This window comes from Pseudorca crassidens, chromosome 15, assembly GCF_039906515.1.
Source record: "Pseudorca crassidens isolate mPseCra1 chromosome 15, mPseCra1.hap1, whole genome shotgun sequence".
NCBI classification, from domain to species: domain Eukaryota; kingdom Metazoa; phylum Chordata; class Mammalia; order Artiodactyla; family Delphinidae; genus Pseudorca; species Pseudorca crassidens.
In genome coordinates this window covers 31,748,456-31,765,650 of record NC_090310.1, presented here as the reverse complement: position 1 = coordinate 31,765,650, position 17,195 = coordinate 31,748,456, and the positions used below count along the sequence as shown (strand labels likewise).

Genomic DNA, 17,195 nt, shown 5'->3' with positions numbered 1-17,195 from the left:
TATTGAGCCTTTTTTATGGCCTAGCATATCGTCTATTCTGGAAAATGTTCCACATGCGCTCGAGAGGGACATGAACCTTACTGTTGTTGGATGGGGTGTTCCATGCATGTCTGTGAGATCTATTGATCTGGAGTGTATTCACGTTAATCCTCTGCCTGTTTGTTCAATCCGTTGCTGAAAGCCAGGTACCGAAGTCTCCAACTAGTCTTATAGAATTATTTTTCCCTTCAATTCTGTTGGGTTTTGCTTCATGTATTTTGGGGCTGTGTTAGCAGGTGCTTATATGTTTATAGTCGTCTTAGTGGATGGACCCTTTTGTCATCATAAAATGCCTCTCTTTACCTCTAGGAACATTTTGTTTGTTTTACAGTCAATTTTGTCTGATATTAGTAGACACCATGGCATCTTTCTTATGATTGCTGTGAGAATCATATATCTTTTCCCATATTTTTACTTTCAACCTCATTTGTATTCTTGAATCTAAAGTATGTCTCATGTAGACAGCATATAACTGAATCTTATTTTTTAACTTTTTTTTTTAACTGAATCTTTTTATCCAGTCTGATGGTTTCCGATTTTTTTTATTGAATTGCTTAATCCATGCACAGTTAATGTTATTATTGGTGTAGTTGTATTTACAACTTCCGTTTTATTTTTTGTTCTCTCTCTGTCTCACGTCTTTTTTGTTCCTCTCTTCATTTTCTACTAATTTTTTGTACATAAAGTGAATATCTTCTAGTGTACCATTTTCATTTCTTTCATAATCACTATATATTTTTTAGTTTTCTTAGGCCCTAAGGCTTACTATATACATTTTAACTTTTCAGAATCTTCTTCAGAGTTATATCTCCATCTTTTTTGTTGTGATATATAAAACACATACAGAAAAAAATCATAAAATACAAATCCACAGCCTAATAAACAATTATAAAGCAAATCACCCATGTAATTACCAGCAGGGCAAAAAATCCAACACTGCCAGCACCCACAGATACCGTCCATGTGTCCATAAATGGGCAGGACATGGCTTACTTCATCAATTCAAGCTTAATCCTGAAAGACTGAGGGTCTAAGGAATTGCAGTGAGCCTGATCCAGTCTCTCCTTTCCCCAAGAATGCAGAAGCTGTGCACTTTTTCTGCAATTACGAAGAGAGCCGAGGCAATTACCTGGTGGACGTGGATGGCAACCGGATGTTGGATCTTTATTCCCAGATCTCCTCTGTCCCCATAGGTAAGAGCTGGAAAATCAGTCCCTGAATGTAGCCTCTGTCTCTGTGTAGTTGTGGCTCTCCAGACTTCAGCCACTCCTTCCAAGATGTGCATCCTTGTGTGCAGCCAGACACTTCCCTCAAGGGCAGAGAAAAGGAGCAAGTCATTCGTAGAGCATGTATTACTAGGGACTTTACATGTCTTTTCTCATTTACTCCTCCCCCAAACCCCACAAGTATGGATCTGGGTACATATGCCCATTTTGTAGGTAGATGAGCAAAGCTTGGAGAGGAAGCATAGGTAGAATGTGAACCCATGTCCAATGTCAGCAGTCTTAGGATTCCTGGAAGAAGATCCTGAGGCAGGGATTTGGTGCAAGTGGTTAACTGAGGGAGAGCTCTTGGGAGAAAGGGCAGGGAGGGAGAGAGCAGAGGGCAAGGGGAAATTAAGAAGGATGAGGTCTCAGCCAGAGACCAGCCACAGCCTGATTCCACGGGGGTCTCTGAAGTGGGCATTGCACCCCAGAGTCGGTCCCAGACCAAGGCAAAGAGGCTGGCCTTTTGGTACCCCTGGGCCAGTCGGTCCCTGCCCATCAGCTGCCAGAGGGAAGGACTTGTGTCATCTCTTGGGCGAAGCAACTTCCATTCACCAGGGGCAATTTTCCAGAGAAGGAGGCAGCTGGAGCCATTAGCAGCGCTGCCCCCGCCAACACACACACACAGAGCAGCTGGGAGAGGGGTGGCTTGCCCGGGAAAGGTGACCTGGAGGGGCACCAGTAGCCTCTGCCTTACCAGGCTCCCCTCCTGGCCATCCAGAGCGAGGCTGTGCTGCTGCAGGAGGACGTGGCAGACGGGACAGACAGGGCTGATTGGCACGTGCAGGTGGCTGCTGTTGGTAGCTCGGACGGTCGATGCTTCTTGGGGCGATGGATTACCCATGGCATCCGCTGGTTTGTAGGCTGAGCGTCGGATGAAACCTGTCCCTTAGTGGATGATGGCAGACATCCTAGGCTCCCCATCAACAGCTCCCCACCCCCCTCCAAGCCCCTGCACTCAGCCGCCTGGAGTCTTTCCCCTGAGACCCCCCTTTAGGTCCCCATGCCTCTTCTGCTTTCCCCCTGCCCAGTCCCTTGAACCTATTTATTTCCCATTAAGATGAGATTCTATGGGAAAAGAATCTTAAAAAAAAAAAGGGAATGTATATATGTATATGTATAACTGATTCACTTTGCTGGACACCTGAAACTAACACAACATTGTACATCAACTATACTCCCATAGGGGACTTCCCTGGCAGTCCAATGGTTAAGACTCTGCGCTTCCACTGCAGGGGCGCAGGTTCGATCCCTGGTTGGGGAACTAAGATCCCACATGCTACACAGTGCGGCCAGAAAATAAAAAAAAGAATCATACCAAAAAAAAAAAAGCTATACTTTTTTTTCCAATAAAAGTTTTATTTTCCAATAAAAATTAAAAAAAAAGAGAGATGTGGGGAATTCCCTGGTGGTCCAGTTGTTAAGACTCAGCACTTTGACTATGGAGGCCCAGGTTCGATCCTGCTTGGGGAACTAAGATCCCACAAGCTGCACGGTGAGGCCAAATTAAAAAAAAAAAAAAGGATGAGATTCAACAGTTGGCAGATGACTCATTGTTTGGGGGAAGTTCATCATTCAGAGATCCCTTGGCCTCTGAAGGCGTTTTGGAGTCCAAGATTTACAAAACCCTCTCTCCATATCCTGTTGGAGTGAACGGGATAAGATCTCGAGTTTTCCTGGGACTGTGGGCCAGTCTCTTCCCAGCTAACCTCTGCATCCTTCACACCACCCCCCACCACAACCACCCAGGGCTCCTTCTGCTTCAATCCCCAGCCAGCCAGTATCTCTATGGGGGGGTGGGAGGATCAGGCTAGCAGTAGCTGTTAAAAGACCAGAAGTTCTAAAAAATTCCCTCTCTGGCCACCTTTTTTCCCACATCTGTAGTCAATGAGATGATTTTTTTTTTTTTGGGGGCGGTACGCGGGCCTCTCACTGTTGTGGCCTCTCCCGTTGCGGAGCACAGGCTCCGGACGCGCAGGCTCAGCGGCCATGGCTCACGGGCCCAGCAGCTCCGCGGCACGTGGGATCTTCCCGGACCAGGTCACGAAAACGCGTCCCCTGCATTGGCAGGCGGACTCCCAACCACTGCGCCACCAGGGAAGCCCGAGGTGATTTTTTTAAACTAATAATTATTGAGAAATTACTGTCTGCCTTCCATGTTATCTCAGGTAATCCCTAAAACCGTCCTATACCATCGGGTCTTTCACTATCACTTCCAGTTTATTGATAGGGAGCCAGGTTTCAAGGGGTTGCAGCTTCCCCCAGCTGTCCAGGGAGCCCAGGATTTGAACCAATGACTCTGCCTCTCAAGCTGACTTCTGTAATAGCAGCCTCCCAGACAGCCGCCCCTGCCCTGCAGTGCGGGGGCCCATGGCATCAAAAGCCCAGGCATAGGATTTCCTGATCAGAGGGCCAGCTCTGCTTTCATCTCTCCTTCTGAAGCCAATAGGAAATGCTGCATCTGTGGCTTAATTTGATTCCCTGAAACTGCCTTATCTACTGAGGCAGAAAAGTCATAAATACCCAGGCAGCGTGATAAAGAGTCAGAACTGGAAGGCTAGCCAAAGGTCAGTTGGAAAAGCCCCACAGAGTGTTCCTTCCTTGAGTACTGAGCACTCCCCAGCCTTGGTCCCAGCACAGCTGTGAGTGGGGCGGGGAGGAGTGGAGTGGAGAGGCAGAGGAACAATGTTAATTACTCTCTCCCTTGGTCCCCACATCACTGCCCCAACCCACGCTCCCTGCATCCCGCAGAGTGAAACCACAGGCTTTTCAAATCTGTTCACTCTTTGATTCCATCAGGAGAGAGTCTCCCCTGGGTGATGCTGGGTCTTTAACACCTGAATCTACACTTGTTAATCTCTTGTTATGGAGGAGATCAGGCCCCAGGTTCAGAGCCTTGGGCAGCTTTCTTACCCTAGTGATAGAAAGTGTCCGTTCAAAAGTAAATCTTTTTTTTTTTTTTGGCTTCTCTGCAAAGCTTGTGGGGATCTCAGTTCCCGGACCAGGGATCGAACCGAGCCATGGAAGCAAAACCCTGGAATCCTAACCATTAGGCCACGAGGGAAATCCCAAAGTAAATCTCTTTAAATTAAAAAGTTAATTGGTTTAAAGAAAGTAGGTGCAAAATATGCATGATAAAAAAAAAATGTGATACTTGAAGACTGGGGGTTTTTCTCCAAAGTCTGCTTCCTGCTCCAAGAGTCACTGATGTGTTTTCTGATCTGTAACAGTTTTGAGTTCTAGCCTGTGTTACTGTATCTTCACATTGTTCCATCATTCAACCAATATCTATCGGGCTGAACACTTGGCATCTGCCTTTGAGGGTCCTGCATCTGGTCTCCTGACTTCAGTGCCTCCTACAAACTTGGCCTTCCTGCGCAAGTTGTTGCCAGGATTAGCAATAAGGAACAGAAAGCCCCCTGCACACAGATGCTCAGTAAATGGCAGTAAAGGCTCTGCAGAGCCCAGGACATCTGGTTCCAGTGCTGTGTGGGCCTGTCTTACTCTTCCCTCCTCTATAATATCCCATTTTATCGAGCATCTACTATGTGCAAGAGACTTTGTGTTCAGTATTGCTAATCCTGGCAACAACTGATCTGCTGTTGATGGACGTTAGGTTGCCTTCAAGCCTGCAGATGTTGGCGAGTCACCATGAAGATAGGTATACACAGGTTTTTTGGGTTTTGTCTTTTTTTGCCATGTCACCTGCGGCATGTGGGATCAGAGTTCCTTGGGCAAGGATCAAACCCACATCCCCTGCAGTGGAAGCACAGGGTCTTAACCACTGGACCCCGAGGGAAGTCCCTACATGGGTTTTTATCCACGTGTAGGATAAATTCGTAGAAGAGCAATTTTGCGGAATCAAAGGGCATCCTCGGCCTTGTCGCGGGGTGGCAGGCCCAGGCTGGACATGAGCAAATGTGTTCAGGCAGCACCGGTTGTGCTGGTCGCAGAGTGCAGCCAGCATCCTTCCCTCCCTCAGTCCCTGACCGAATGCCTGTTGAGATTTGACTCAAGCGGTGGACACCGGCGGGGAAGGCAAGGACCACGTTTGCAATTCGTCACGCAGGCCTGGGGAACCCTCCCAACCCTGGTCCCGAGTTAGCTTTAACCTTCATTCACTGTCTGTCTAGTCCAGTGTGTCTCCCACCTGAACATCAGAGTCATCCAGAGAACTAGTGGAAGACTTGGGGGCCTCACCCTGAGTGATTCTGAGTCAGGGGAATCTGGGCTGGGTCCCAGGAGTGGGCCTTTGTGTGTAAAGAGAGTTGCAGGGTTGGAAGGGAAGGGAGGGGGCAGGCAATGGGAGGGAGGGGCATGGGACCCCCGGATCTGATGCTGGTCTCTAACCATATCTTCCTCTCCCCAGGTTACAATCATCCTGCTCTCATGAAACTCATCCAACAGCCTCAAAATGTGGTGAGTCCCCGGGTTATGCAGTGTTCACAGAGATTCAGAGGATCACTGGGGCAGCCTTTGGAAATAGTCCATCCCTTCAGTCATCCCTTAAGTTTTTATTGAGCACATACTATGCGCTAAGTGCTTGGTACGCCTTGGGTGAGCCCTGCTCCCATGGAGGCAGCCAGTTAGCCACACACATAAGTAGAGAATTGCAAACATACTAAGTGCTACAGACCGAGGCAGTCAGTGTTATGTGGGCATTAAACAGTGATAATGATAATAATGAACAATAGTTACGAGCATAATATGTGCAAACACTGTGGCTGGCACTTCACAGATTGAATGTTGCCAAGTCTATGCGGCAGCTACTGTTGTTATCCCTGTTTTACAGAGGAGGGAACTGAGGCACAGAGAGGTTAAGTATTTGTCCAAGGTCACACAGCTAGAGGAGGTGCTGGGAATAAAACCCACAGGAGCTGGGCTTTCTGGGGATGGAGGGGCCGGGGGTCAGGGAAGAGTGGTCCCTGCAGGGAGAGGAGGGTGGGAGGGAGAGGAGCAGAGAGCTTCAGGAACAAAAGAGGACAGCACAGCCGGGGCAGAGAGGGCCAGGAAGGATCCAAGTATGACTGGAGTGGCAGGCAGGGGGCAGGTGACACACAGTTTCTCATCCTCGGCACTGTTAACATTTGGAGCCAGATTCTTCTGTGTTGTGGGCGCCGCTGATGATTGATGACACTGGCTGTAACACACACGTGGAGACATGCCTACATGCTGAGTGTACTGCTGAATGAATTTTCCCTTGTAACCCAGTGTTTCCCAACTTTCTTTTTTCAATTATCATGCCCTTATGGAGCCTTTTTAGACATTAGTTTCCTGTTGCTGCCATCACAAACTGCCGCCAGCCTAGGGGTTTAAAACGTCACGCATTTATGGTTTCACAGATCTTGTGGGTCCGGAGTCTGGCCGGCTCAGCTGAGTGCTCTGCCTTGGGGCTCACGAAGCTGAGGTCAGCTCTTAGCTGCAAGCTCTGGAGGAGGATCCGCTTTGGGGCTCGGGCAGGTCGTTGGCAGGGTTTGTTTCACGTGGTCCTTCCGTCGTCAAGCCAGCAACGGCTGGTCCAATCCCTCTCTCTGCCGCTGCCCTCGGCAAGGGGCTTGTGTGGTTGCACGAAGCTCATCCAGAAAATCCAGAACAGTCTCCTTTCTGAACTGAATACGAAGCTTACTTACGTCTGCAAAGTTCCCTCTGCCGTGTGATACTGGGTTGACCAAAAAGTTCATTGCGATTTCCCCAGAAAAACCCGAACGAACTTTTTGGCCAAGCCAATATATTCACAGTCCCGGGGATGGAATGAGGGTTGGGACATCTTCTTGGGGCATCTTCATAATTGTGCCTACAACACACCTATGGTGTGCGGTATATATGTATACGATGTGGTACATACGTAGATAATAAGCACCATAGAGATGTCTGTGCTTTCTATATCACAAGGGTAAGATGCTTTTCACCCCCACTGAATTCAACATGCCCTGACCCAGTTCCTATTCCCCCAGACCAAATTAGGCCGACCACTCCCCTTGCTTCTAACGGCACATGAGTAGAATTGTACCGGCTGTGCCCTTTATCACGTCTGGCTTATTTCACTCAAAATCCATCTGAAGATGCATCCTTGGTAGCCGCAGAGGATCCATCCTCCTGGCTCTAATCATTCCATTGTGTGAACACGCTGCAATTAACATCCTGCCTACCGCTGATAAGCATCTGGGTCGCTTGCTACTGTGAACCTTCCAGTGTGTCTTTCAATGGCACATTCACACGTCCCATGATACAAGGCCAGTCCGTCTCTGGCCATAGTGAGCGCACACAGTTGGCCTCAGCAGATCCCGCCGGACAGTTTTCCAAACTGGGGTGGGAAATCTTCTCCCTCCAGCAGTGTGAGAGCTCCGGCCGCTCCCCACCCTCCCGGGCATTGCCTGTCATTGGGGCTTTCATTTTTCTCAGGTGTGACATACGTGTCCACACATGACAAAGAGTGTGATTCCTAAAAGGAAATCAAAGAAAAGCAGGGGGCCTGAGAGCCCGACCACGTCAGGAACCGACTCTCCAGTCTTAAACGTTTTCCCTTGAATCTGAACAGCAGAAGATAATAGGAAAGAACTCGGGTCCTCTTTACCTATGGGTGTGCCCGCCTGGGAGGGGCCTGGACGTGGTTCTCACCTCCAATTAGCTGACAAGTCTAGGGGCTGCTCCAGCAGAAGCCGCGTCCTCCGGAGGGTGTCTGGCGAGGCCCGTCGGTGGCTCCAGGCGTGTGTTTACATTCAGAGCCCCGCTTTGTTTCGAAACGTTCTGCGGATCCCAGATGCCTCAGCAGTTGGTGCTAAAAAACTATGTCAACAAACACACCAGACACATTTGCAGTGTCAGCTGCCTCCGGAGGCACAGTTGCCCAGCAGCACGTGACTTCCAGGCCCAGGGATTCTGATTTCGGGGGATGCCCTGCCCCCACCCATCCTGCCCGGAACCTGGACCTGGATGCCACCCCCCATCCTCCCTTCTCCCACCCAGTCCTGGGCCTGTCCTGGCTCTGCCCCCAACTTCCACTTGGAGTTTCCTCAACAGCCCCTCTTCATCACTCCCTCCCACCTCCACGTCTATTCTCACCTCCTCCAGACCACCCTCCAAGCTGCGCTGTGCCTGGAACCCTCTCCTGGTACCTACTGCCTTCAGGATGCATCCCAGCTCCTCCACTGCAAGTGTAAAGCCCTTTGTGATCTGGCTTCTGCTTCTTCGGCCTCACTTCTTGACATCTGTTTGCTTACTGATGGATGGAGTGCCTACTATGTGCTGGGCACTGTCCTTGGTGCTGGATTTGATGGCGAGATCACAGATTACAGTCCAGAACAGTCTAGACCACAGTCTGGATCACAGATTAGATCCGTCTAGATCACCATCTAGACCGTAGTCTGGATCATGGTCTAGATCACAGTCTGTGCTGACGTCCTGCAGAGGGCACGGGGACCGGCACAACCTTAGAGAAGTGACAGCTGACCGCCACAGGCTCAGCAGAGTATATCTGGGGCATCAGACCAGACGACCGTTGATTGACATCTTGGGTCTTCCAAACTCTTAGCGGGAAATGCGCTCAGGGGGTGGTCAAGGTATTTTACCTGTCCTGGGCAGGCTCCTGCCAAGTCATTGAAGTTCTGAGAAGGGCTTATCAACCCTTTTGTACCCCAAACACATCATCCATTATTCATGTGCCATGTCACCTGGATCCAATATCTGGGTTCCAGTTAGAACTTCTTATGTCACCAGGGCCATCTCATTACATTGCCCACAGGTTACACAATAATTATTGGGCATTGCACATGCCCCGCCATTGCAATGTGTGATGAGTGCCGACTGACATCCGTGGCACCTTGTCTAGGCTGGCTGGAGGGCAGCTGGCCTGGTCAGCTGAGACATCAGTGTGACCTCCAGGCCTTTTCACCTGCGTGATTCTGTCCTTCAAGACTGAGGTCCTGCCTCATCTGTATGTTGTGTTTTCCCACTGGCTCCTTCTGGGCACCCAAGAAGGGATCCTCGTTTTTGCAAATGAGGACTCTAAAGACCAGAGAGGTTAAGTGACTTGCCTCCGGTTGCACAGCCACTTAAACCAAAGCTCATTCTCTTCCCACTACAGCAGGTCTGATGGCGAGGATTCTAGAAACCTGTCCTCAATTGATTCTGCTACCCAAAGTCCCAGGTATCTTCTGTTCTTCATGAATATCACGCTTTGCCAAACAGGAGTACCACCTCCACATCTTCCCTGGGCTCAGATAGGCAGTCACGCTGCCAGCCCGGCCATCCCCTCTGTGAGCCGCTTCCCCCGCTGCCAGTGATGGCAGTTCGCCTCCACCCTGATCTCGTGCTGTGCTTGATTTCTTTGGAGCCCCATTAATAACTCGAAGCCAAAACAAAAGGCCCCTCGGCAGCCCCCACAGGCCACCCAAGGTCTCTGGGCTGTGCCAAGTAAACTCGTGTCCGGCACTGACATTTCGGGTGGAGACTGCTTGCGGCATCTGGCAGAGGGTGGGATCTGAAGTCAGCAAACCTGGGTTTGAGTCGTGGTTCTGCCCCTTCCCGTCTGTGTGACTTGAGGCAGGATGCTTGACCTCTCTGGGCCTCCGTTTCCCCAGCTCTACAGTGAAAACGGTTAACTCCCTCCACCGCTTATCCTAGACCCACCCGGCTGGTCACAAAGAAGAAGAGGCAACAGAGGTATGAGCCTGCCATGAACTCTAGTGGGCCACGCCAAATCCCAATGCCACCAGAAGGATGAGTGCTGGGGCCTCCTATCCTTGGGTTTCCTCCGATGGAGTGATGCCCCCATTTGGATTTGCACTGAGTTTATTACACGATTGAGTCCGAGAGAGAGAGGGGTGCCTGAGAAGTTCCCAAATCCCAGGCTCAATCAAACCTTCCATACTTTTTAATTCGATGTTTTTATTTTTATTATTTATTTGGCTGTGCCTCTCGGCTTGCGGGACCTTAGTTCCCTGACCAGGGATTGAACCTGCACCCTCGGCAGTGAAAGCGCCGAGTCCTAACCACTGGACTGCCAGGGAATTCCAGACTCAGTGTTTTTATTTTTGACTAATTTCAGATTTACAAGTTGTGAAGATAGTTCCCATCTACCTTTTACCCAGTTTCCCCCAAGGTTAACACCTCACCTCTCTATGGTACCCTTGTCAAAACTAAGAAATTAACATTGGTGCATTACCTACCACAGACTTTATTCAGATTTCCCCAGCTTTTCCACTAGTGTCCATGATTTTGGTCCCCAGAATCCAGTCCAGTACGCTGCATTGCATTTAGTACAATCCCTTTCTATTACCCAAATCCACTTCCTGATGACCTCATTGCTTGTCCATTGAGCAGACAGACCCCTCCCAGACTCTTACCAAGCCTTCCAGGGGGCACTGGCTAGACCTGGAGGGACTGGACCGCTCTATTCTTATCCCCATTTGCATTTCCATTTGTGTCTTTTCCATAATGGTGGACACGTGTCATCATTATACATTTATCAAAACCCATAGAAGGTACAACACTCAGCGAACCCTAAAGTAAAATTGTAACATTCTTTTTACACGACATTTTTCCGGCAATACAACATCACCTTCAGTTAATGCGCCTTCATTTACTTAACCTAATGTTGGCATTTAGAGTGGTTCTCTTTTTTGTTGTAAATAACACTCCCTCTATCCTGGGTATCAGAAGCAAGTGTCTGTTTAGCGTCAGGCTTGCATTGTTGATTTCCTCACAGAGGGAAATCCTTCTCTGGACGCACATCTATCAAAATGGTGCGGGGCGGGGCGGGGCGGAGGAATTTTTCTAACACTGCTTTTTCATATGCAGCTCATTCATTTATTAACCAGCTCCCTCATCAGATTGCTCTCCTAAGGCTCATTCTATTTAGAAATTGCAGAGATACTGAAGCCTCTTTTTTCCCCGTTTTTTTTTTTTTTTTTTTTAATTAAAGTGTAATTCACATGCAGTCAAATCCATCCTTTGCAGGTACAGTTCTGTGGTTTCAACAAATGCATAATCTGGGAATTCCGTGGTGGTCCGGTGGTTAGGACTCCACGCTTCCACTGCAGGGGGCACAGGTTTGATCCCTGCTCGGGGAACTAAGATCCCACAAGCCACGCGGCCAAAAAATAAATAAATAAAAATTTAAAAAATTAAAAAAATGCATAATTGTACAGCCACTGTCAAAACCCGGACATTTGCACACCCATATTCATACTGTTCACAGTAGCCCAAAGGTGGAAGCAACCTAAGTGTCCATCAGCAGATGAACAGATACAGGAAATGTGGCATATCCATACAGTGGAGTATTATTCAGCCTTAAGAAGGAAAGGAGGAAAAAAAAAAAAAGGAAAGAAAATCTGCCGTATGCTGTAACATGGATGAACCTAGAGGACATTATGCTAAGTGAAATAAGCCAGTCGCAAAAGGACACATAATGTTTGATTCCACTTATTTTTTTTTTTTTTTTGATTCCACTTATTTGAGGTGGTTAGCAGCCTCAAAATCAGAGACAGGAAGTAGAATGCTGGTGGCCAGGGGCTGGAGGGAGGGGAGAATGGGGAGTCAGTGTTTAGTAGGGGCAGAGCTCCAGTTTTGTAAGATGAAAGAGTTCTGGAGACGGATGGTGATGATGGTTGCATAACAATATGAATATTCTTAACATTACTGAGAACTATATGCTTTGAAATGACTAAGATGGTAAATTTTATGTTACTTGTTTTTTAACCACAATCCAAAAAAATCCAGACACAAACCATTCATCTCCCCAAACATTCCCCTGAGCCCATGGGTAGCCGATCGCACCCCAGCCCCTGACAGCCATGAGCTGTTTTCTGTCCCAATAGTTCTGCCTTTTCCAGAATGTCGTAGGAATGGAGCCCTGCAGTGGGTGACCCTCATTCCAGCTTCTTTCACTCGGCACCGTGACTCTGAGATTCTCCCGTGTTGTTAAGTGTGTGGGTAGATTGCCCCATGTCATTGCTGAGCAGTGTTCCACGGTGTGCATATACCACGGTCTGTTTATCGTTTCCCCAGTGGAAGGACATTTGGGCTGTTTCCATTTCTTGGCAACTGAAGATAAAAGCCACAACAAACCTTCATATCCGTTCACATCTTTGTCTGACATATGCTGTCATTTTTCTCTTAGGTAAATACCTCAGAGCGAACTGCTGGGTCATAGGGTGTGTGTCTGTTTAACATTATAGGAAACTACCAACCTGTCTTCCAAAGTGGCCGCACCACGTTACATCCCCACCAGCCGTGAATGAGAATTCTCACCAGTAATTGTTATCGTCCATTTTTTGTTTTTCAATCATTCTGATTTTTTTTTAAGATTACAGATTTAGAGGGAGGTGCAAAAAATAGTACAAAGAGGTCCCATGTATTTTCTATCCAGTTTCCCCCAATGGTAGCATCTTACCTAGTGATAGTGCAATATCCCAACCAAGAAATTGACACTTTGTTTTAAACCCAGAGCAATCCTAGTGGATTTCTCTAAAAACGCAGGGAAGTATTTATATCATTCCCCACAGCGTGGAACACATCCACTCTGAAAAGCATCGCTGGTGGGTGGGAGCTGGGTCAGGTCGAGAAGTCACTGCTGGTCTCCTGGCTTTTTTGCAGAGCACATTCATCAACAGACCTGCCCTCGGAGTCTTTCCTCCTGAGAACTTTGTGGAGAAGCTCCGGGAGTCCCTGCTCTCAGTGAGTCTGTGGGGACAGCTTGCCACCGTGAGAACCCACCTCTGCCCTTCACCACGCTGGCCCGCAGCTCTGGTCTCCAGGAGGCTGGAGCAGCAGGGAAGGAAAGAACTGAGATCCATAATGATTAAGGATGGGATGTTTCTACTTCAGTCTTGCTCTTCGTGCTGTTTCTTTCATGAAGAGTCTTTTTAATTTTCCTTTGCAAGAAAAGCTGGGATCCCTTGTGTGCGGGAAAAAGGGAACCCGGGGAATTTAGTATTGATCCCACGACAGGGCCTTTGCCAGTGCCCTTCAGTCCTCCTTTGGGTTTCAGTTGCTACAAGGATTAGAGTCCTTCAGAACCCCGAATTCCCACCTGTAAAATGTGGGTGTCTCTGGGCAGAGGTTGCGTCAGGAGGGATGTCTGGGCTTTTCTTCACCTTTTTTCTGGTCTGGCCTCCAACCTGGGGCCTTTTGGGGCCTCTCGTCCACCCCGCCCCAGTCAGACTGCCTCCGGGACTGCATCCCTGTTTCCCTCCCAGCCTCCCACAGCCTCCAGGGCCCAGTGTGCAGCCCCTGCAGAGGCCCCGCTCCAGCTGAGGGGGTGGGGAGCCCACAGCTGTTTCCCTCCCACAGGTGGCTCCTAAAGGCATGTCCCAGCTCATCACGATGGCCTGCGGTTCCTGCTCCAACGAAAACGCCTTCAAGACCATCTTCATGTGGTACCGGGTGAGGTTTGGGGCTTGTATGCATGCAACGTGCACACACACACACACGCCCCCCAGCCCCCAGCCACACACTCAGCCCTTGTCCGACTGTTCATCCCAGCTGGCCAGAGTACTGGACATCAGTGGCCATGGTCGAAATCCAAGGAGGGCCACTGCCTGGACCGGGTTTTCCAAACATCCTGGCAGTGTGTAGTGTAAAACCTCACCAGTGTCATTATACTGTGTTACCTGAAATAACTACCATCTCTTCATCTTCATTGTTGCCAGTAGAATAGTAAAGCAACTTATTCATCCATCTATTTATTTCATCACAAGGACAATGAATGGTCTCATGCTTCAGTCCATACGTGTAACGTCGACACGTATATGATCAGCTTTTGAGAAAGCATCCCCTCGTTGACTAGATGTTGGTTTGGGTGGAAAGTGGGAGCCCTTCCTGACCCAGAGCATCTCTGAGAGTTTGTTCTGTTCCATTTTATCAGAGCAAGGAAAGGGGCCAATCGGGTTTCTCCAAGGAGGAGCTGGAGACATGCATGATCAACCAGGTGAGCCCAGCATCCCCTCCTCCTCACGCGTGGGGCCCTGTCCTCCTCAAGTAGGAGGGTGTCTTAGTTAGCGCAGGCTGCCATAACAAAACCCCTAGACAGGGTGGCCTAAGCAACAGACATGTATGATGTATTTTTCTTAACAGTCCTGGCGGCTGGAAGTCCAAGGTCAATGTGCTGGCCAATCCAGTTTCCCAGGGCAGGCTGTCTTCCTGGCTTGGGGATGTCCACCTTCTCACTGTGTCCTCCATCTATCTCAGGGAGAGGGATCAGGCTCTCTGGTGTCCATTCCTATAAGGGCACTAATCCCATCACAGGGCCCCAACCACATGACCTCGTCCAACCCCAAGTACCACCCAAAGACCCCATGTTCAGATACCATTACACTGGGGGTTAGGGCTTCAATATATGAACTTGAGGGTGACTTAAACATTCAGTCCACAACAAGGGATCCTCAAGCATTCCAACCCCCTAGTCCATTCCCTTGGTTTCAAGGCCGGCCGAGTGGAACTCTTCCGACTAGCACTCATCAGTTTCCCAGGACAGCTGCCTGTATTTGACCCATCTAAAGTGGCATTTCATGTATTCTCTAGAATAATCCAAAATGTCATCACAAATGTATGTGCAAGGGTGTTCACTCGTTGGTGTTTAGATTGGCAACCACCTGTATATCCAGTAATGGGGAAAGATGGATTAAGTGTAGGGGCCAAGTGGAACCCTAGCAGTTCAGGGAGGCACCAAGGGGGCCAGTGTTGGGGTACAACAGTCGGGGGTGCACGGGGAAGACCAAGTAAGGCTCCAAGATTCCCAGCCAGCTTCAATCAGAGCAGGCCAGTCCTTCCCCTAAATCCCACTATGATTGAGGCAGAAGTGTATACCGCTTAAAAAAAGGGGTGGGGGGGCAGGTGTTTGCAGATCGAGAGCCACTGAATTCAGTTACCCACTGTGTCCAGACACAAAGTTCTGCAGCCAGAACAATCACAAAGGGTTTCTCTTGGCCTGGAGACACGTGTGCTATAATTTAGTGAAAACAGTGGGATGTAAGTTGCATAGGCACTGTGCTCTCAACCATGTAAATCAGCATAGGGGCACACCTCAGAGATACTGGGGGTTCGGTTCCAGATCACCCCGCTAAAGCAAATGTCGCAATAAAGTGAGTCACATGATTTTTTTTAGTTTCTCAGTGCATAGAAAGTTATGTTTTTACTATACTGTAGTCCATTAAATGTGCAATAGCCTTAACGTCTTAAAAAAATGTACACACGTTAATTCAAAAATACTTCATTGCTGAAAAATGCTAACCATCATCTGAGCCTTCAGGGAGTTGTAGTAGCAACATCACAGATCACCGATCGCAGGTCACCATGACAAGCAGAATAATAACCCAAAAGTCGCAAATATTGTGAGAATTACCAAAATGTGACACAGAGACACGAAGTGAGCAAATGCCGTTGGAAAATGGCTCCAGAAGACTTGTTCCATGCAGGGTTGCCACAAACCTTCAATCTGTAAAAAAGTGCAACATCTGTGAAGTGCAGTAAAACAAGTTACGCCCTATATATCACATTTGGAGACTAACAAAGGCATATGACAAGAGGGCATTCTGGGATTTGTGGGAAGAGGTCTTGGAGCTTTTCCCGGGGGTCTCAGGGACCCAGTGGAGATCAGCCGGCCTGAGAAAATGCCATACAACCTCCCAGAGACTCAGGGGCCCCCAAGGTAGCCTCTGCCGTGTCCCCAGCGGCTCCTGAGTCACTGGAGGCAGGTCTGATTCCCTTGCCAGCTGGAGGGTCAGAAGGCAGTGCTGCTGTGCCATTCGCTTGGGGCTGGAAGAAGACTGGGGTTCGTGAGTCCCTCCTGAGCTCAGGGGCAGCCCCGTGGGGAGAGGGAAAGCTGGGTGTCCCACCCTCCCGCTCTGGCCCAGCAGACCTCATCCAAAGCCTGGGCATGTCCTGTGTGGGGCCCAGCTCAACCTCAGGTCACAGGAGGCAGGTACCACCACCAGCACCTGGCCCATCTGTGGGCTGTGGGAGCAGTCGGGGGGGCAGGGGGACTGAGGCAGGGGAGTTTGAAAAGCCTGCGGACGCCTGCCAGTGATGGAAAGGAGAAAGGTGGGTGGTGAGGGCCAGCGTGCCCGCCCACCTTCAGGCTTGACCGAGAAAAATGGGCCCACGTGGTGCAGAACTTGTGAGAAGACAGAGGTTCAGGATATCTATTTCATGAAATCTCTTGATAAAAAACAAACAGAAAACACCATGTGTGGGCTGGATACAGACCTCTGGAGTCCAGTTTGTAACTTCTGCCTGAGAGGGGATCCCGGTTCTCCTGAGACTTTCGTACTCCTCGAGGTTCGTGGGGGCCACCATGTGGGTCCCCAGCTCACAACACTGACTGACGGCTGTTTCTTGGTTCCAGGCCCCCGGGTGCCCCGACTACAGCATCCTCTCCTTCATGGGTGCCTTCCATGGGAGGACCATGGGTAAGGAGGGCCGTGAGATCCCAAGGTGGCAGGTAGAGTAATAATAACAACAACAACAATAGTGACGGCTGCCTCTGCTCTGGCGCTGGCGGCTTCCACGTATTGTCTCTTTGATTGCATACCGTTCCCTGGAGACTGGGGACGGCTGTTGCCACTTTGCAGATGTGGAAACTGAGGCGGGGCAAGGGAAGGAACATTCCAAGCCCATGCAGGGGCAGAGCTAGGATTTCAATCCTTGTCTCTCTTCCTTCAAAGTCTGTGTTAGTCTGTGATAGATCAGAAAGCAAAGACACACACACACACACACACACACACACACACACACACACACACACACACACACACACACACACACACACACACACACACACACACACACACACACACACACACACAAAGACACATGGGTGCCACTTCAGCTTCAGGATGTTCCCAGAACTGGGGTTCTGCAGGCACCGGGCCTCCCTGGGCTGCCCCATCTCCT

General features: G+C 49.3%; 1 protein-coding gene and 1 long non-coding RNA gene across 3 annotated transcripts in view; one reads left to right on the top strand and one right to left on the bottom strand.

The window, feature by feature from the left end:
- ABAT (4-aminobutyrate aminotransferase) overlaps nt 1–17,195 on the top strand; it is an 88,021-nt gene that overhangs the window by 57,771 nt on the left and 13,055 nt on the right. For both annotated transcript variants that reach the window (XM_067706660.1, XM_067706661.1), the window contains 6 exons: nt 1,115–1,232; nt 5,674–5,723; nt 12,900–12,980; nt 13,596–13,688; nt 14,170–14,232; nt 16,648–16,711. In XM_067706660.1, coding sequence (XP_067562761.1) covers nt 1,115–1,232; nt 5,674–5,723; nt 12,900–12,980; nt 13,596–13,688; nt 14,170–14,232; nt 16,648–16,711 — 469 coding nt within the window. The remainder of the gene's footprint in view (nt 1–1,114; nt 1,233–5,673; nt 5,724–12,899; nt 12,981–13,595; nt 13,689–14,169; nt 14,233–16,647; nt 16,712–17,195) is intronic.
- LOC137207168 (uncharacterized) lies at nt 11,981–17,115 on the bottom strand. The gene is made up of 2 exons (XR_010934960.1): nt 16,509–17,115; nt 11,981–15,738 (listed from the first exon to the last, which is right to left on the bottom strand). It is a non-coding gene; the product is annotated as an uncharacterized lncRNA (long non-coding RNA).